Source organism: Vombatus ursinus, unplaced genomic scaffold (genome assembly GCF_900497805.2).
Source record: "Vombatus ursinus unplaced genomic scaffold, bare-nosed wombat genome assembly UNPS02014941.1, whole genome shotgun sequence".
Classification (NCBI taxonomy): domain Eukaryota; kingdom Metazoa; phylum Chordata; class Mammalia; order Diprotodontia; family Vombatidae; genus Vombatus; species Vombatus ursinus.
This window is the reverse complement of record NW_020954719.1, coordinates 4,735,900-4,757,152: the sequence shown is the minus strand read 5'-3', so window position 1 is coordinate 4,757,152 and position 21,253 is coordinate 4,735,900. Positions and strand designations below refer to the sequence as shown.

The window sequence follows — 21,253 nt, the reverse complement described above, 5'->3', positions numbered from 1 at the left end:
ATCACTATGTTGGGGTCAAGATACAGTGTGGCTGATCAAACCAACATGAGCTTGGAAGGCTCTACCACAGGGTGGGCACAAGTAGTCATATTCTCAGTCTAAAAGTGTTCTGTCCTGGGCCTTCTTCTCTTTTCCCTCTGTACTACTTCACTTGGTGATCTCATCAGCTTCCATTAATTTAAGTGCCATCTCTGTGCTCTAACCTCTCTGCTGACCTCCAAACTCCCATTTTAAACTGCCTTTCAGACATCTTGAGTTGAATGTCCAGTAGATAACTTACACACAGCAGGTTGAAAACAGAATTCATTAAGCCACCTTCCCTTCCTAACTTCCTCATTATTGTCAAGGATAACAACATCCTCCCATCTGTCAGGCTCACAAGCTAGGTGTCATCCTTGACTTCTTTCTGTCTCTCATACCCCATATACAATCTGTTGCTAAGGCCTGTTGATTTCACCTTTGCAGCATCTCTTGAATATGCCCTCCTTCTCTACTCTGATACTGCTACCACCCTGGCACAGGTCCTCATCATCTCATGCCTGGACTATTGCAACAGCCTGCTGGTGGGGATACCTTCCTTAAGTGTCTCCTCACTTTAATCTACCCTCCATTCAGCCATCAAAGTGATTTTCCCAAAGTACAGGTTTGATTGTATCATCCTGTCCCCACCCCAATAAACTCCAGTGACCCCCCTATCGACACTAGGATTAAGTACAAAATCCTCTGTTTGACATTCAAAGCCCTAACCTAGCCTCCCCCCGCCCACAATTTCTGGTCTCCCTAGATGTTCTTTGGTCTAGTGACATTGGCTTCCTTGATGTTCTACAAACGAGATTCTCAATCTCTCGGTTTGGCATTTTCAGTGACTGTCTCCTATACCTGGTGCTATACCAAGATACTCTTCCTTCTCATACCTGTCTACTGACTTCCTTAGTTTCCATCAAGTACTAACTAAAATCTCGCCTTCAAAAGAAATCTCTTCCAAACCCCTCTTAATTCTAGAGCCTTCCCTCTGTTAAATATTTCCTATTTACAATATGTGTGTGTGTGTGTGTGTGTATCCTTTAAATTTTTGTTGTCTCCCTTATTAGATCCTGAGTTCCTTGAGAGCCTGGACTGTCTTCTGCCTCCTTTTATGTTGCTAGTATTTAGCACAATTTCTGGCACAACGAAGCACTTGTTAAGTGACTTGCCCAGGGTCACACAGCTAGTTAGTGTCTGAGGCTAGATTTGAACTCAGGTTTTCCTGACTCCAGACCCAGAGCTCTAACTAAGCCACTTAGCTGAGTGTATGGGGAGTTCAGAGAGGACTAGAACCTCTATGAGGTCTTGCTAAACCCCTTTCAAGGCTGCTTATCCACCTTTGGTGTCCACCTATACCCCAGCTGTCACCTGTGGTTTCAAGAATAGCATATGCAGCGCTTATATCATGGTAAAGTCTCAGCAGATATACTAAACCAGGTTGAGGATAACTGACAGGCCTCAAACCTGTCGGTGAGTTGAGGGATGTCCACCTCAACCATGTGTGAAGACTTCCCCAGCCAAATGGGTGGATGAGAATGATGGCCATGAACACAGCTGAAGCAGGTGCTATGAAGTGCTCAGAAACCAAGTTATCCACTTGCATTGTGGGCCATCGCCAGTTGTCTTCACTTTTGTCTTGCCATTGGACTTCAGTGACTCTTGAAGAGAGCGTGAGGCTGACGACTTGGGCAAGTCAAGATATCACCCTGTAGTGTCATTGGTCCTCTTTAAAATGAAAGATGAATGAGACACTTATTGAAGTTTATTAACTGACTTTTTTTTTTTCACCTAAGTTCTGACTTTCTCACTGGGACGGAGATTTCCTATCTTTAAACCAGGGAGCCTCTGCCAACCCCCAAAGAGGTCTTCATAATTAATGTTTATCAATTGATAATTTCCTCTTTTAAATGAACTATGTATGTTTACTATTTTAGATAAAGATCTCTGGAAGTGTGTGTGTGTGTGTGTGTGTGTGTTTCTGAGGCTCTGAAGTTTACTTTGATTCATCGAAACATAGAATCTTAGAGTTGAAAAGGACCTTAGAAATGATTTTTTTTGTCCAACTTTTTGAATATTTTTCAGAACTTATTTGCATATATTTTATGTGTCCTGCTTTAACATGCAGAATTATGCTTAAATAGTACTTCAAAGCTATAAAACGTCTAGGTTGGTTTTTTTTGGGGGGGAGAGCATGAAATAGTATCAGTACAACTCACAGAAATGAGGCACGCCTGAGGCTAAAGTGAATCTAGGGGAACAAAATCGTTATAACAACATGTGCTTCTCAAGGTGGGGTATGGAAGCAGCTATTCTATTCTTTCCTTGAAGGTTTTCTTTGAAATTGGAAATTTGAGATCATGGATAGAGTGGTAAAGAATTGTGTCTTATTAAATGAATAAAAATAATACAAAGATTTTACTGTCCAGGAAAAATTTTGACAAATGAAAGCTTTCTGTTTATGATCGTATTTGTAATGAGACTGAGATTTTCTGTTAAGAATTTTTTTTTTGTTTGGTCTTTTTAATGGTTTCCTTTTCAACAAAAATGTTTTCTTCTTTTTAAAGGAAACATGTCATTATGCAGGCTTGTCAGCGGTTTTCTGTTTGGGTGCTAGTATTTATAGCATGGGGCCATTTCGGAGGAAGCAACTCAAGTCACTTGCTTTTTTTTAAAACTACATAACAAAGAATATCTTTGATTGACTTAAATAAGGCCTCTGATAGAGGGGGACAAAAGATCTGTGTTTATAAATGTTTCATGTATTTGCTGTTAGATGGGCCAAATAATTGGAGCACTGAGTTGATGGCAGGACTGAGGAAATTTAATTTCTCCTGTTAACCTAAATAAAATATATTGGATTGCTCAGGAGCAAGTTCAGGCGAAAACTTATTTTTCTCATCTTGTGCTCAGTGAGCACTTAATAACCTGCCCTTTTAAGTAATATAGAAATTGGGCATATTTTTCTTCTTTTAAATGCTACTAAGGAAAGAGTTATGGCAGTCCAGGATGATTCCCATTTGAAATACAAACTCCTTTGTAAAATCTAGGACCATGAGTAGGATGGGGCCATTTGGCTTTTGCCCCAGGTCATACTAACTTTCCTGTTTACTTGGATGCCACAGCCCCTTCAGCTTGATACTGGAATGTGTGCTTCCTTTCCTATCTATCCCTGTCCCTAGGGCACAGGAGCTACATAGCATCCCAGTCTTGGATCATGCTTCCTCCCTGTTGAGCAGCTTATAGTTTTGTTCCTCCCTTCTGACAGCAAAACTCCAGCCCCTTCCCTTTTACCTCCATCAGCTACCTACCCAAGGTATAAAAATTCTTAGCAATAGCTCTGATAAGCACTTATGGAGAGAGTTGGAAGATGGTTATGAGCGTATTACTTCATAAAAAAATTAATTTATGTAGGGTAACTTGGCAAGACCTAATTAAGCTAGAATACATTCAAAATAAGGATAAAGTTAGAAGAAAGAAACAAGCTGACAGAACATAGGAAAAAAATCTATAAAAGTTTCTATAATAAATTCTTCATTATGGATAGCATGAGGAATGAATGATAAATGGGACTAAAGAAAACAAGGATTCCTAATCAATGATTCACAGAGAAGATCCGTGTTGGAGGCAGCATAATTTTGAAAGCACTGAGGGACTGAATCTCAAGGTATCTGAAAAGTGGAGAGGATACCAAATGCTTGGAATTCTAGATGTTATTACTTGAAAAAAAAAACAATTGAAAACATCAATTTTTAAAAATAAATTGAAAATATCAAAGTGTGATATATCTAATTGTTTTTGTTTTCTCATTTTAAGAAAGAGCCCCGTTGCACTTTGGATTGAGATATATGAGATAACTCAGGATGATTGTCATTGTTGACCACCATAAACTATTCCCTATTGTTTCTGTCTTTCACCTATATAGCCAGAATTCTTGTGCTATATCTTTAATAATAACTTACATTTATATAGTTTACTAAGTGCTTTTCTCAAAGCAGTTGTGAGATTAATAGTAAAAGCATAAGGCAAATGATTTGCATTTCTATCATTATGGAGATTATAAATGGCAAAGGATTTAAATCTAGTTCTTCCACTTCAAAATTTAGGCTTTTTTAAAAAAAATAAATACTACAAGACTATAGTGGAAATGTTTAGAGGAGGAAGAAAGGAAAGAAAGAAAGGAATTTGCACTACCTGTCTTCTAGTCCTATGTTTTAAAATTCTTTCTTAACGTATACTACATGAAGCCCAAGTTTTCATTTGTCTTTGCTTGTAAATGAACTTCACTATATTTTATTCTACAACATTGTTCTCTTTTGTGTTCCCTCGTCAGGTCACTTTAAAGAGTTTATGGATTAACTTATTAATCATCTGCAAGATCTACAGAACCCTGGCAAAGATCAGTGTTAAAGTCCTTTTTTTTGGAATGTAAGTAGTCTCCATCCTCAAATCAATGTTCATTCCTGGAATCCTGTAAAGCTCTGGCATTGTTATGAAAGCCATTTACTTCCTTAAGGTATAGTAAGTAATAACTACATTCTCTACTCCAGATATAAATTGATTCTGGCCTTGAGTAATTTCCCCTCAGATGAATGCATTTTAATTTAGACTCTCCTGTAATTGATGATAACATTATCTTTCTATGTACAGCATAAGTCTCTGGGAATTTCATTTATAAAATAATTCTCTGCTCTTCCCCCTCCAAGCTTTTCTTCTTGCTTCTAAAACCTTATTCTGTGTTATGGTCATTTAACAGTCATTAAAAGCCTATACATTTGGAACTTAGCTGGAAAGTAATAAAGAGTTATTAATTATCCCAAAGGTACAGAATACTCTATGCACATTAAATATATTCCCTATACTCAAAGAATTTAACCTTATGTATATTATAGGCCATTTTAGTACTTTAAAATATTTGTTCTTTTATCCACATAACAAATCTTTATTGAATGCCTACTGTGTAAAATAAGTACTTTAGTACTACAATAATAAAAAAAAAAAGGTCATAACTCTTTCCCTTAGGGAATTTACAGCTCAGGAGAAGGAATGGATATGTATACAAATACCTGTAATATAAAGTAGATTATGACAAATTCTTTGAACAGACAAACAATATGCTACAGGTGGCTTCTGCTGAGTCACTGAGTATGTATGAAATTCAAAAATTGTGTTTGTTGATCTTATATTTAAAAAGCATCCTGGATATTAACATTAGGTTATGACAAACTTATTTCCAAAATGATATTTAGAATTCATGTGCCACAGCATGGTATATTGGCTGAGAGCTGGCCTTAGTCAAGAAGATGGGATTTAAGTTCTGCATCTAAAACATGCTGGTTATATGACCTTGGGCCTTTTGTTTCCCCCTTTTTAGGCAATTGGGGTTAAGTGACTTGCCCAGGGTCACACAGCTAATAAGTGCCAGATGTTTGGTCTAAGGCTGGATTTGAACTCAGGTCCTTCTGACTTCAGGGATGACCTTCGGCCAGTCACTTAGTCTTTAATTTCCCCTGGCAATTTTTTTTTTTTTGCTAAGCAATTGGGGTTAAGTGACTTGCCCAGGGTCACACAGCTAGTAAGTGTCAAGTGTCTGAGGCCGGATTTGAACTCAGGTCCTCCTGATTCCAAGACCAAAGCTCTATCCACTATACCACCTACCTCCCCCCCCCCCCCCCGGCCCCGGCAATTCTTTTACATTATAAATTACATGCCACTTGCTGATCAGCATCAGTAGAGGGAATCCTCACATCAATAAAATCACAGGTATATACTTTAAAAAAAAATGAGTTAGACTGATACTTAAATCTCAGAAAAAGTTAAGATACCACATAATTTACACCATTTTCTTCCCCCGTCCTCCAAATATTTAAATAATTCTTCCAACATTACTTTAAGCCAAGTGGCCTGATTGGCTTCCCCTCCCCCCAATGTAATTATGATGGTAATCCTCTCAAACCTTTCCCTTCTTTGCCTTGAGCACAATTACCAGAGTTAGAAGTGCATCTTATCATGTTTAAAAGGCAGTTGATGTGGGTTTAGGTAAACATTGGACTGGCAGTAAAAAAGGGGTTCTGGGTCTAGCTCTTCCACGCTAGCTTGCTGGTTACATGACCATGGGCAAATCACCCAACCCCTCTGAAGTTTAATTTCTTTATCTTTTAATGAAAGAGTTAGACTCGATGATCTCTAAATTCTCTTCTAGGTCTAAGATTGCTTCCCATACATTCCCATCCCTTTCCATCCCTTCCCATTCCTTTCTGTCCCATTCCCTCCTATGTAATCCACTTCACTGTAACTTGAATATTCAAATTAGGCAGATCTGTAGATTAAAGGTCTAGAAAGCCTGGACATTAGTGAATTCAGTTATCCCTGAATCCTGAACAAAGGACAAACTGCAGAACCAACAGAAAATTTGTTTTCTTTAAGAAATATACTGGTCTAATCTATTTAACCTCAAATTGACTCTTAGACCATTTCTAGATGGACTCAGATTATCCTTTGTTTTAATTAATAGTTAATGATCTGGCTTAGAATTGAGCAAGTATAGCAAACAGTGGATATTCTATTTTCTTACTTGTCTAAGCTAAAAGTAAAACAGAAGGCCATTTACTGTGATTTCTCATTGGATTCCTTGGTAATTATTTGATTTGCCAATATTTTTAGGTTTTTACTGGTGTAGGTAGGGGAGTAGGCTGCTTGTACAAGCAGCCATAAATAAGAAAATAATTTAAGCATTCCTTCTTATTGGAGAATGAATAAATATTAAGCATTTTGGACCCATTGGTTAAATAATAGTGCCAATGAGGGCAAATTTCCCAGTTCAGTATTTCTAGAGGCTATTTGTCTTCATGCACAGTTCCATAGGTGGTATACCTAACTGCAACTGGCAGTTTGAAAAAAATTTAACCTTAAATATAAAAGAAATTAAGCAAAAAAATTTGGGTTGGTTAGGGCCACCCCTTGCCACTGAAAGGCACATTAGTTGTGTTAATAAAGGTCTGGAACCTCATATTTATATGACACAATATTATTTTTGCCCGTCATGTGGGCCATAGCATGACATGGTCCCTTGGGGATTACATAGAAAATATCAAACTATTCATGGATGGAGTATACATTTCTTATACATTAGAGATTAAAAAAATAAATTAGACATGATCTGTGGTGTCATGGAGGTTACACTCGTGTGAATCCATCTGGTCCTGGGGATTTTTTTCTTAGGGAGTTCATTGATATCTTGTTCAATTAAAATGCAAACTCTTAAGGGAATTAACACTTGCATTTGTACACAACCTCTGTGACTAGCACAGTGAGTACACATGGGCTTTTAATAAAAGTTTATTAATTGATAGAATATTAAAGAATAAATATGTGTATATATATTTGGTTCCCTAAGCTATATTTCTTATCACTTAAAAATTATATCATCTGTAATAAAGCTGCCAGTGAGTATTATACAATAACAAGCTACTCTCTGAGAAATTATTCATTTATGAATATTTCTGGGGAATTATCCTTTTTGTGCCATTTCCCCCACTATTATTCTTCTGTCTTAAAGTACAGAAAGGAGAGTTGGTTTTAAAATCAACTTAATTCTTCGAATACATAAATCATGAAGTCCATGATAGAAATCATTTTCATTCATTGGCTGAGGGCTAACCATTCGGTTGTTGTAGAAAAAAACAGTGAGAGTCAGAAGGGTTCAAGTGTCACATAGTAGCTATGCAGCCCAAGTTAAATTATGTAAGCTTTCTTCAAAGTTCTTCAGCTGTTAAAAAAAAAATGCCTTACCTCATTCAGTAATTATGAACATAAAATGAGATAATTGCTTTAATAGATTTGCTTTTAGAATTGCTTTTGGATAATGAAGTACTTTAAGTATGACATAACTGAGTATAATTTATTAACTGGATGAAGTCTTGAATTAAAAAAACAAAAAAACCCCGGGTTCAAGGCTGGTCTCTGACTGACATTAGCTATGTGACTAGGCAAGCCTTTGAACCTCTGGAAACTCTCTAAGACTATAAAGAACAGTTAAGATCTTCATCTGTGGAATCACTAGTCCTTGATGTTGATGGAGTTGATCTTATTTCTATTCTTACCATCTGATTATCCCTTAAAGATAAAGTCTAAAATCTGATTTGATCAAAGTCTATTTACTTGCCTTTTTCTAGTGGGTGAGCATCTATGCATATGGTCTTGCCCGTATTCTGAAAAGCAGAACACTTTGAACCTTTTAGAATAGTGTCACCGTAAAAAACTCTTAGTATTACTGCCAAATAGCTCTTTTTTTTTGCGTGTGATAAAATAAAAAACTAATAATAAATGTGTTTTAAGAGCTCTGCTTTGATAAATTTTTGAAAGGCCAGAGTCCTGATTACCATTTGGGCAAGGATTTCTTTATTCTACTTCTCTCAAGTTAGAATAAAAAGTTATTGAATAACTCTAAATAGATCCTCATTTGGGAAGGGCCCATTTGCCCGATTCCAGTTTAAATTGGTATTTTAAGATCCAGTGAGTTTAAAATTCCATGTTATTAATTTTAAATGCTAGGCCAGTTTTATTGTTCCTACTTCTTTTATATATATATGTATTTTCTTTGAATTTGTAAATGGAAAAGTGCATGATGGAAATTTGGAAGAATTCATGGAAGTCCTTGCATTCAGACAACTGACCTGGCATTCAAAGCTATTTTCATAAAATTTTTGTACTCATTAGATGGTCAAATCTTATAACATCAATAGTTGCCTATGCCTCTGGACCAAAATAATAAAATGATTTTTGTTTAATGAACAAATGTAAAACTTAGGCTTTTTCTTGCTTTCAGTGATTTTTTTTGGTTTGTTTTCTGAAAGTAGTTTTTCTTTCGAAGGTTTCAGTTATCTTCTTGACACTTCTGTTGCTGTTGTCAATGGAATGCTGAAGGACTACATTCTTTTGTAACATTTTTGTTCAGCTAGCTTCCTAGAAGTCTACTAGCTGCCAGGATGAATGTGTTTTTTATAACATCACATTACAAAAATAGTGTATTGTCCTATAATATTTCCTGAAAAATGAGCTCTAAGGCTTTTTAAAAGAATAAAACACTAAGTTCTAATGAGTAAAAGCTTTTTTTTTTCCCTTGGGACAGAAGGATGGAAATGAACAGAAATTGCCTTTTGTAATTCCTTGATCTAGGCCAAGAAATCCCTTAGGAAATGATTGAAAGCATTTCTCTTCCCAGTTAAGGTCCCTTAGTGAGTTTTATCTAATGAGGTTCTTATTTTGTTTTTGTAAAAATGAGAATATATTCTGTTCATTGAGATTAGTAGAATGTAGTTCCTAGAAAAATAATTTCTTCCTTTAAGATATGAGGTTGAGCTATGGGCTATGTAGTTTTTTTTTTCTTTTTTAAAAATTAAAATTTTTTTCATTATGAAATTAAAAGGCAAACATTTCAAATACAAAGAAGAAAAACATAGGATTGTTTATGAACTCATGAATCTCTGTTAAGAGATTTTAAAGTAAGTGTTACATTTAACATGATAGTAATATAATTGCTGTCTCTTTCTGAACTTTCTTCTGCATATTTTAAAATATTTCATTGATATTTTTGGAGTTTTTTTTTTTGTTGTTGTTCGTTTGTTTTTGGTATGTCACATTACTCAGTAACTTACCACACCACAAATAAATAGTCAAGCAAAACAGATGAACACATTGGTCATGTCCTAAAATATGACCTCAAGGCCGCAGATTCCCCACCCCTTTCTTCCAAGACACAGGAGACATCCTTCGTCACTAGGCTTCTAAATTCGTGATTGGTCACTGAATTATTCAAAGTCCTAAAATCTTTCAAAGTTGTTCTTCTTTACATTATTGTGGTCATCATGTTTTTTCAGATTCCGCTCATCTCACTCTCCATCTGTTCATATAAGACTTCCTATGTTTCTCTGAATCCTTCCTATTTATTGTCTCACAATTTGTTTAGCCATCCCCACTGTTTCTACTTCTTTTCTATAACACGTATTGCTATCAATATTTTTGTACATATGAGTCTTCTTCCTCTCTCTTTGATCTTTTTGAGATCTAGGCCTACTAGTGGCATATCTTGGTCAAAGCATGGTTTATTGACTTTTGGGGTACTGTTCCAAATTGCTTTCCAGAAATTATTTAGTCCTATCCCCTCATTTTTTTATTATTATTATTATTTTTTTAGGCAGTTGGGGTTAAGTGACTTACCCAGGGTCACACAGCTAGTAAGTGTCAAGTGTTTGGTATGAGGCCAGATTTGAACTCAGGTCCTCCTGACTTTAGGGCTGATGCTCTATCCACTGAGCCACCTAGCTGCCCCTCTATCCCCTCATTTTAAAGGGTAGAATACTGAGAGGTCCAACTAGGTTAAGTGATTTTTCCAGAACTGTACAGCTAATTAATTTGTATTGATCCTCATCCTAAATATAAACAAAATTTAAATTCTTATATTTGTTTGTCCCAGTCCTATTACATAATTTAGCTTATGCTACTGTTTGTTACTCCCTCATCTTTATAGAGTGTGGATTGTTAACTAACATTTTAATTAATGTATAGCTAGTTTAAACAGCTGTATATGATGCCAGCCTTTTTTGTAGTATTATCTTGGGTGACTTTTGAATCATTTTAGGATCATTTTAGTTGATATAGACTTCTAAATGTTTAAATATTTTTGTTCTTGTAATAGAAGACTCAAATTTTTTGGATAGTCCCAAAAGTTTAATGATAGCAAATTATAGATGCAAAGTACTTCATGTCTTAGGGAGAGTTTGATTCCCTTCCCCTGCTTCTCCTTGTAATCAAAGAAAGGAAGAGATAATTAACAGAGGTAATAACCAAGTATAGTCCCATTTTAGCACTTAATGTACTAATAATATAATTAATAAATGATAAATTGATATATTAAACCAAGTGCTAAAATGGGACTATGCTTTGTTTATCTTACACAAAGAGTGGACTTTCCCAGATCAAATTTAAGAGAAACTATGCCTGGCAGTTGAAAGTAAAGCTATGAAGAGGAAATCCAGCCACCTGTTGAACTTAGATGTTGCGCCAGTGTGAGGCTTCTCAATAAGAACAAGGACATCAGCACTTCACATTTTGCAAAGTGCTTTCGCTTAACTATTTCCTTTGATCTTCACTCACAACAATCCTGTGGGGTAGATACAATTTCACCCTATTCTACAGATGAGGAAACCGAGAATGAGAGAGGTTTAATGACTTGTCCTACATTACATAGCCAGAAAGTGACTGAGGCAGAATATGGACTTGGGTTTTCATGACTCCAAGTTCAGTGCACTCCCCTTTACTCTACTTAACTGCCTCATTAAGAGGCCAAGCTCTGACTCTTCTGGAGCTCAGGTCACAGGCACTGATGGAGCTTAAGTTCGAGTACCATGGACTTTTGTCAAGTCCAACTTCTTTAGTGCAAGGACCTTGAAGGTCATCTCTCAGTGTCCATATGGTTAAGAGCGCTGTTACAAGAATTGCCACCATTCTGGTCATACAATTCTACTAAGATAATCAATCACTTGAAATCTTGAGAGGCTGGTTGACTCCTGTTAAGCAGGTTTATACAAGGCTGATAAGTATGTCAGAAATGCAACCAAATACCAGGGCTCCTGTTCAAGTTTGGCAGTATCTTTGAAGTTGTCCAGTTTTGCCAATTTGAATGTGCTAGTTTGCTTTTGTAACTAATTGAGTATACAAGGGGGAGACATTTAAAAATCCTTTGTTATCTCCTTACAACTTTAATTTTGTTAATGATGACTTTAGTTTTGGAATGAATGAATAAAGCATTTATTAAGTGCTTACTGTGTGCCAAGCACTGTACTAAATGCTAGGGATAAAAATTGAAAAGCAAGACAGTCTCTGCTTTCAAGGTACATTCTGATGGTGGAGGTAACAAATAGGAGAGGTTTCAGCTTCACGTCAGATAAAAAGGTCCTTTGGTCCTTAGCGAATAGAGGCACAGCAAATGTCAATGAATATTCTTTGATGTCATTTCTACTGATCATCATATCCATTTTGGTGTCAAACCGTTCAGCACCGCTATTGTTCTGTATTGTACTAGAGATGTTAGCTGTAGCAATAAGAGAAGAAAAATAATTTGAAGGAATTAGAATAGGCAATAAGGAGACAAAACTGTCACTCTTTGCAGATGACGTGATAGTATACTTAGAGCATCCTAGAGAATCAACTAAAAAACTAGTTGAAATAATATAACAAATTTAGAGAATTGCAGGATATAAAATGATACGAATCATCAGTATTTCTATATATTACCAACAAAAGCCAGCAGTAAGAGATAGAAAGAGAAATTCCATTTAAAATAACTCTAGACAACAGAAAATACTTGGGAGTCTACCTGCCAGGAACTATATGAACTCAATTACAAAACACTTTTCACACCAAGTCAGATCAAAACAATTGGAAAAATATCAATTACTCATGGGTAGGCTGAGCTAATAGAATAAAAATGACAATTCTACCTAAACTAATTTACTTATTCAGTGCCATACCATCAAACTACCAAATAATTATCTTACGGATAATGCTATTTTATAGAGCTAGAAAAAAATAACAACAAAATTCATCTGGAAGAACAAAAGGTCAAGAATATATGAAAAAAATGCGAAAGAAGATGGCCTAGAAGTACCAGATTTCAAACTATGTTATGAAGCAGCAATCATCAAAACTATCTGGTACTGGCTAAGAAACAGAGTGATGGATCAGTGAAATAGACAGAGTAGTAAATGATCATAGTAACCTAGTGTTTTATAAACCCAAAGACCCCAGCTTGCGACAAGAACTCACTATTTGTCAAAAATTATTGGGAGAATTGGAAAACAATACAGCAGAAACTAGATATAGACCAACATCTCATACCGTAGACCAAGATAAGGTCAAAATACATACATGATTTAGACATAAAAGATGATACCATAAACAAATTAGGAGAGCAAGGAATAGTTTTCCTGTCAGATCTATGGAAAAGGGAAGAATTTATGACGAAACAAGAGACAGAGAGCATTGAAAAATGTAAAATAGATAATTTTCATTATATTGAACTTTTATTATATTGAATTATAATATTTATTATATTGAATTATATTGAATTGTTTTGCACAAACAAAAACAATGCAACCAAGATTAGAAGGAAAGCAGAAAGCTGGGAACCAATTTTTATAGCATATATCTCTGATAAAGGTTTCCTTTCTCAAATATGTAGAGAACTGAAGTCAAATTTAGAACAATGCAAGCCATTTACCAAATGATATATGGTCAAAGAATATGTACAGTTTTCAGATAAAGAAATTAAAGCTAAACAAAAAGAAAAAAAAGAAAAAAAGAAATTAAAGCTATCTGTAGACATATGGAAAAAATGCTCTAAATCACATTAATTAGAGAAATATAAATTAAAACAACTCTGAGGCACCACCTCACACCTATTAGATTGGCTAATATGACAGAAAAGGAAATTGATAAATGTTGGAGAGGAAGTGGAAGTTGGAGAGGAGTGGAAAAATTTGGATATTAATACACTGTTAGTGGAATTGTGAATTAATCCAACCGTTTCTGGAGAGCAATTTGGGACTATGCCTAGAGGGCAACCACACTGTGCATACCTTTTGATCCAGCAATATCACTACTAGGATATCCCAAAGAAATCATAAAAATGGTGAACAGACCAATATGCACAAAAATATTTATGGCAAATCTTTTTATTGTAGTAAAAACTTCTAAATTGAGGGGATGCCCATCGATTGAGATGTGGCTGAACAAGTTGTGGTATATGGATATAATGGAATATTATTGTGCAATAAGAAATTATGAGCAGGTGGGTTTCAGAAAAACCTGGAAAGATTTATATGAATTGATGCAAAGTGAAATGAGAGAACCAGGAGAACATTGTATACAGTAGTAACAATATTGTGTGATGATCAACTATGAATGACTTAGCTCTTTTCTCAGCAATACCATTCTAAGACTATTCCAAAAGACTCATGATGGAAGATGCTGTCCATATCCAGAGAAAGAACTGTTAAAGTCTGAATGCACATCGAAGCACATACAATTTTCATTTTACTTTTTTCTTATTTTTTTTCTCATTTTGGTCTCTTCTCTTTCAACGTGACTAATATAGAACTATGTTTCATTTGATAGATAACCTATATCAAATTGCTTTTTTGGAAGAGAGGACTTGCGGAAAGGAGAACACTTTGGAACTCAAAAAATTTTTTTAAAAGAATGTTTAAAATTGTCATATATAATTGGATTAAATAAAATACTGTTAGAAAAAAATGATGAATGTGACAAATACAGAGGAGCGTGGAAAGATCTAAATGAACTGAAGAAGTGAAGTAAGTACATTCAAGAAAACAATGTATACAATGACTGCAATAATGTAAATGAAAAAAAAACCTACTCAGACATTGAAAATGAGGGTTGAAAAATTATAAAGAACAAAAATGGTTCAAAAGAAGAGATCTGAAAACACACCCATCCCATTCCTTTGTGAAGGTGGGAGATAGACAAGTATTTTACAAATTGTGATATTTTCAGACTTTTTCAGTATATTGATTTGTTTTGCTGTTTTTTTCCTCTTATTTTCTTCTTTTTGTTTTTAAAAATGGAGACGATACTAGGGAAAACTATTGTGTTGTAAAAAAACAGAAGACATCAATGGGTCAGAATATTAGTCTGTCCATACTTGTTTACTGGCATAGGAGTTTCTCTGTTCATAATTTGTGGGTTGAGAAGAAGAGGGTGAAAAAGTGTGTGGGAGGAAGAAAACATTGGGTTTAGACAAATTTTAAATTAAAAAATACCTGGGAAGAGGGCAGCAATCTATATACACCTATATTTCTTTGTTTTACCATAATCCAAACCAGCACAACTTGGCAGTAGGTAGGGGCCAAAATTAAAATAGACTAAACTTCCTCAGGTCGCAAATAGGTTTTTAGCAGCTCACTTTCCAAGTAAAGGTATAATTAATGATTAAACTATTTTGCAAATGAACTATATTTTAAAAAAGGGAAATTTCAATTAATATCAATTACACTTATTAAGATTTTTATTTATCATGAAATCACATTAATGTTCAAAAAAATTACTTTGCTAAGTGGTACAAGTGTTAATACATTTTTCAGGTTTTCTTATTGTTTACCTTTAGTTAAAGGGACATATTACACTTCTTGTCAGCGATTAGTTTATTGGACTCTGGACTCATGTTTGAAATCCATTTCTTTAGAAATCTGAAAACTAAGGGGCAGCTAGGTGGTACAGCGGATAGAGCACCAGCCCTGAAGTCAGGAGGACCTGAGTTCAACTCCAGCCTCAGACCAAACACTTGACACTCACTAGCTGTGTGACCCTGGGCAAGTCACTTATTTCCAATTGCCTTAAAAAAAAAATCTGAAAACTAACCTTAGTAGTTGCCTCATTTTCTGAGTTTACTTTCTTGACAAACCACTGTTCCCCACTGAGATTTTTCAACAATTTGAACACTTTAATTTGTTTTTCATCGGTGTCCAATTTGCTTAAGTCTGGATGTTTTGATTTGAAATGGCAACGAAGATTATATTCCTTTGGTACACCATTACTTCTCAGCAAACAAAACACAGTATTTTGTCTCACATGTAAGTAAACAAGTATCTATTTGTCCATGCCAAATTAAACACTTTATGTTCCAATTCCATCTTCCAATCATCCATTTTACAAAGTCACTCCAAAAACTTTAATGTTAGAACCAAAAAATCTCCATGACAACTGCCCACATACAAAAAATACTGAACTGAGTGTCTGACCTTGGAGACGGCGCCAGACACTCATGTAACTTGGGGGGCAGCAAAGATGCCCTCTTGTTTTTGTCACTCATTGCAAAGTGGGCATCAGCTGTGTTGAAGTGTGGCTGCACTCACTTTGTCCCCATTCAGTGCCAGTGACAATCGAAAACACAGCAAAAAGATATGTCTCTTGCTCCTCTCAGACTAGAGACAGAGGGACAATAGTTGGTTGCCACTAGTCACATGACAGAGGAGAGCGTGCACAGTGGCAACCCACCCGCCAAGTTACATGGTGGGCACAATAGTAACTAGTGGAAGACAGGGTAAGTGGGGCAGGGACAAAGCACTCGTTAAATTTTTTACTTTCTTTTACATCCTTTACATTTTTCATGGGCTGCCTATAATCCTTTGGCCTGTGGGCCCTATGTTGTGTAGACCTGTCATAATTTATAGTTACCTATTTACTCTATGGACCTTTGTGAAGAAAGCTTTTTTTAAAATCTTGAAGTGTTATATAAATGTCGTTTAGATAATACATTTTACTAATCAGAAATAAGAGTTGTAACTTAATAAGTAGTAAAAGAATATAAATCAGTAGTAAGGAAATGTGAGAAACAAAATTAATTTAGATGTATTTTATTGGAGCAAAAGGTGACCCTGTGGGGAAAGTGGGAGAGTTGCTATTACAAAGTTCAGAAATCCAGTGGCTTTGGGTCGGTAGATTTTGGAGTGTCCTGGGGTTGGACTCTCCATTCTCTACATGAGCGCAGTCTTTTCTGGGCTGGCAGTTTTGTGCCCTCGGCATCCTTGTTTTGGGACTGCACCCTCCCTGAGATTGAGGAAATGACTTGCTCCCTTAACCACCGAAGAAGTCGGCTTATGTTTAAACAGGACAGCGACTGTATACCTGGGGAAGGTGGAGGCTGGTCCTCCCTCTTTCCTGTGGATAGTGAAGAAGATTCTCCAGAGCTTGCTCTCTTGTTCTTGTAGCTTGGTGTTTCCTGCCTGTACTGCCAAGTCTCCATCTGCCAAGGAAATAAGGGGTTACGCTACCTGACAGGAGTGTGGAAAAGAGTGACTTTCCTCTTGCCTCATTAGAGTGTTCTGACAATGTTTATGAAAGGAGGAAATTTACATAGTGTTTCGCCCGTCATTTTCATGGTAGTATTTTAATATCTAATCCCAAGAATCTGCCTAGTTCATATTTATTTCCTTGTGATTTTCTCTCTAGTCCCCTTTGTCTTCATACTCAGTTCTTATTTTTTTCTGCTTTGAAGGATAATCATTTCCCTCACCATATTTTCCTTCAATACTTTCCCACCACCCCAAACTGCTTCAGTATGTTCCATCTGGGGAAGTTAAGGCTCTGTTTTGGGCTTTCCCACAACCACCCTTCATTCTGTCCCTTCCCCCTCCCCCCTTTCCTCTTGCTTGGTAGCTCCTCTTGAACACCTGTGCCCTTTGGAAAGTGATTTCCCAATGCATCATCCACAGAGTATTATGTATACTTAACCTCTTTTGTTGCTCTGAGCTTGTACTCCTGTGGCATGACTGGTTGTATATTTTCTGCCAGTTGAACAGTTGAAGAGTTTGGAGGCATATTCTCATCTAGGATGGACTTAGTGGTGGTTTTAGTGGTTTCTAGAAGGGAAACCGTGTGGGAATCTTTTTTTGGACGTGACTCAGGGATGAGAGTGTTTTCTTTCTGAATATCTGTTTCCAGCTTTTGAACAAAACAGTCCAGCTCCCCCATAGTCCAGTGTATATTTCGTTGTCGCTTCGTACCTGCCCAGTTATTTTCTCTGTTTAATTTACATTGAGATACTGAGTCGGCTTGGTCAGGGCCCAGATCAATATCCCATGCTAGGGTAATGCTAAGTTTGGAAAATTGTTCTGGGCTCATCTGAACTTGGCTATGTTTTCCTTTAGGTCTCCCTGTGCTTTCAGTTAGCCATGCTCCTTGGATGGGTGGAAGGAAATGGATGGAATCACCCTCTGGGACTGTTTCTTCACAGGAGTTTGTATCCTGTGAAGGAAAATAGCCTACAGAGAGGCTGAAATTGTTCTCAGAGCTGCTAATCTCTGTGTCAGCGCTATCACTCTGGGAGGATGGGGAGGACATAGTGTCCAAAGGGTCAGACCTCATGGCCTGGGTCTGGTCTTTCAGATCTTCCACATCTGAGGAAACAGCAGAAAGTTGCTAATACTTTGCTCCTGTTCTTTGAGTAGTCATCCATTCTCATGCTTCCTATGACTGCCATCCCATACTCATAGGAGTTTGTCCTCTTCATCTTCCAGGCAAAGGAGGCTACTGTCTTCCTTAAAAAACCTAATGTAGTGTGTAACAGCCCTTCTCCCTAGCACGTTCCTCCTCACATCTTACCTCAATTCCTCTTGCTGTAGTTTCAAAGGTTAGGTACAAGAACAAACAGTTTATATGTCTTTGATATGCCAAGCTCTAGTGGGAGACCACATCAGAGAGAGCAGCTTTAGGCTTCTGAGTTGACTAACTGTGAGGGGTTATGAATCATTTTGGATCCTGAGAGTCCAAAAAAGAGCTCAAAGTCCAACTGTCACAGGGCTAAGTTCTGGGACTGTTGGTTACCACGGCAACCTATTGACCCAAGGAACTAAGCAGTAAGTCAGAATAACTCTCTGCCAAGACAAATCACTGGACTGTTAAGCTATGAAGAACTGGTAGAAGGACATAGTATCAATTCTTTTGTTTCTAGCAGTACTGTCCCTATGCCATCCCAGACTAGTGAAGATCTCACTACTGTGGTGGTTAGAGTCTCTTCCTCTTACTTTGAAGAGAGAGCCATTTCATTTACCAATGGGGAGGGAAGTGGCAGCTTTGTATCCCCTTGGGGAAGCCCTGCTATATGAAGACAGATAAAAAAATTCTAAGACCCTTCAATTTGAAAAAATGAAGGTTGATAGTGGAAATGACACCCCCCCTGCAAAAAAGAATGGTATAGATATAAATTGGACATTGACTTATTCGTTGAATAGTAGGATAAAAAGACCCTTTTACAACCTGAATGAGTTAAGTTTAGGAAAAATAAGAAATATTACTTAATATATATCAGTTCCTGTCAGAATTATGTTGCTTCAATAAGTGGTTCAAGTGTGTTATCACTATTTACCAAGATTATTTTTTGAAGAAATTCTAATCTCTCAATAATAAAAAACAAATGTGTATGTAGCAATTTAAGTTTATAAAGCATTTTATTTTTGTCATTTTAATTTTATATTTAATAATCATTAACAAACATTTCAATAAACAACTAAGAACAGGAAAGAGAAGTATCTATGAATCTGGGAACTTCTATTACATAGATTTTTTTTTTAAAGCATATATTAAGTATAACAAAGTAGTAACAAAATTGCACGTTTTGTGTCCCCTCTGAACTTATTTTGGTTTTTCTTCTGTACATTTAAAACATTTTATTGATACTCTTTTATTTTTTTGTGTGTCTATCACTCTCCACTAATATGTTTGTTGTTAAGTTGTTTTCAGTCATGTCTGACTCTTCGTGATCTGATTTGGGGTTTTCTTGGCAAAGATACTGCTTCATTTTACAGATGAAGAACCTGGGCAAGCAGGCTTAAGTGACTTGCCCAGAGTCACACAGCTAATAAGTGTCTGAGGCCAGATTTGAACTCAGGAAGATGAGTCTTCCTTACCCAACCCAACCGCCCCGGTAACCCATCCCTTCCACCAAATAGCAGCCCTTTCTTATAAGAAATAGGTATAATCAAGTAAAACAAATCAACACATTGACCATGGCTCAGAATGTACAACTTGTTCTCTCCTTCTAGTAAATCAAGAGGCAGGAGGTATCGATACCTTCATCAGTCTTCTGAAGTAGTGATTGGTCACTGCTTTAATGAGAGTCCTCATTACAAAGTTACAAAGATTTTTACATGTATTATTTCATTTGGTTCCAGGAACAACTTTGTGAAGGTAGATAACTATGGGCATTTTTATCACCCCAATTTTATAGGTGAGAAACTAAGGCCCAGTGATGTGCTACTCAAGTTCATTCAGTAAGTACATGTCAGAAGTGGAATTTGAACCCATTTTCTGCGAAGTTTTTGCATTTATGCTTACCAGTAATCATTTAATAGAAATCCTTCAAGTTCAGAGTATTAATAGCAGGAGGGTGAATTTGGTGGTTAGTGTTCCTTCCTGTCATGCTGAAGACCGGATTGTTTTCACTTGGTGGTAGGGAGGAAGTGGCTAATTTTGTTTTTTTAGGGAGATTATTGTGTAAGGATGGCCTTAAATACATTAGGATTCTTCAACCAGGAACATGCAGGAATGATGTGGCTATAAGTTCAACTTAGATTTATTCACAAAATCTTGAAATACTAGGATCAGAAGATTCTTACTGAAATTCAAGTGAGTTGAGTTTAGGGAAAACAACAAGAAATGCTACTTCATATATCAGGTAAAAAGAAATTCCTTCTATTCCTTATATTGAAATTATGAGGTTGTATGTAACAAAGGTGATAGTGGTAAGGCAGCTTGCAGTATTGGAAAAAGAAGCAAATGTGGGGTTAGTAGAATTAAATTCTGGCTCTCTCTTACTGCCTGTGTGATCTTGTGACAAACCATTTCTAAATGAAAAAATCCTGTTTGAAAACATCAAACACCAAAAAAGAATTGCCTTGGTTTGTGATGATTCAGCATGAGGTTAGCTGACCTATAATTGTTCAGAAATACAGTATTCACTGATATAATTTGGATAACATGTTTCTTGAAGGCTCCTTCAAGTTGCCCATAAACTTGTCCTACCATCCATTAAAAAACCTTTCAAAATTGGAAGTGGCTAGATAAATGGCATGTTAAATAACCAAACAGTAATTATCCTCACATTGTTGTTTGTCCAAATAATATTATGTAAATAGGGAGTAAGTAGCAGACCTGGAATGAGATTTCAAATTCAGTGCTCTTGCCATTAGACCAGAGTTGGAAAAAGTGGATAGTCCTCCATGTGGTTAAGTGAATGTGTCTCTGCTGCTTAAGAGTATCTGGGTCTCTCTAACGGGTCCAAAAGCTATTTAGCTTTTGATATGGTTGAGTATGTGTGTGGTGGGAGTAGGGGATGAAGAAGGCTTCAGTCATCTCTTCTGTCCCACTCCCACTTTTAAAAGCTAACAGTCTCAATGGGCAGTCTTCCTAGTTAAAAGAATCAGAAAAATTTCAATTCTTTCAACCTTAACAGATTTATATTGAGTCAATTTTATATACCGTATTAATGAATGGCATATCAGGCATGCCTCGGGCAGCTAGATGGTACAGCGAATAGAGTTCCAGGACTGGAGTCAGGACGACTCATCTTCCCAAGTTCAAATTTGGCCTTAGACACTAAACTATCTGTGTGACCCTGTTCAAGTCATTTAACCCAGTTTGCCCTAGTTTCCTCATT

General features: G+C 36.4%; 2 protein-coding genes across 6 annotated transcripts in view; one reads left to right on the top strand and one right to left on the bottom strand.

Annotated features, from left to right (window-relative positions):
- The window catches only part of PPFIBP1 (PPFIA binding protein 1), a 208,328-nt gene that overhangs the window by 69,326 nt on the left and 117,749 nt on the right, over nt 1-21,253 (top strand). For 4 of the 5 annotated variants that reach the window (XM_027844334.1, XM_027844330.1, XM_027844335.1 and 1 more), the window contains exons 2-3: nt 4,355-4,449; nt 14,197-14,393. The gene's annotated coding sequence lies outside the window, so the exon portion shown is untranslated. The remainder of the gene's footprint in view (nt 1-4,354; nt 4,450-14,196; nt 14,394-21,253) is intronic. The other variant, XM_027844331.1, reaches the window with a different exon arrangement.
- Nucleotides 16,511-17,964, bottom strand: CUNH12orf71 (chromosome unknown C12orf71 homolog). The gene is made up of 2 exons (XM_027844313.1): nt 17,332-17,964; nt 16,511-16,843 (listed from the first exon to the last, which is right to left on the bottom strand). The coding sequence occupies exons 1-2, from the start codon at nt 17,962-17,964 to the stop codon at nt 16,511-16,513; spliced, it is 966 nt and encodes a 321-aa protein (XP_027700114.1).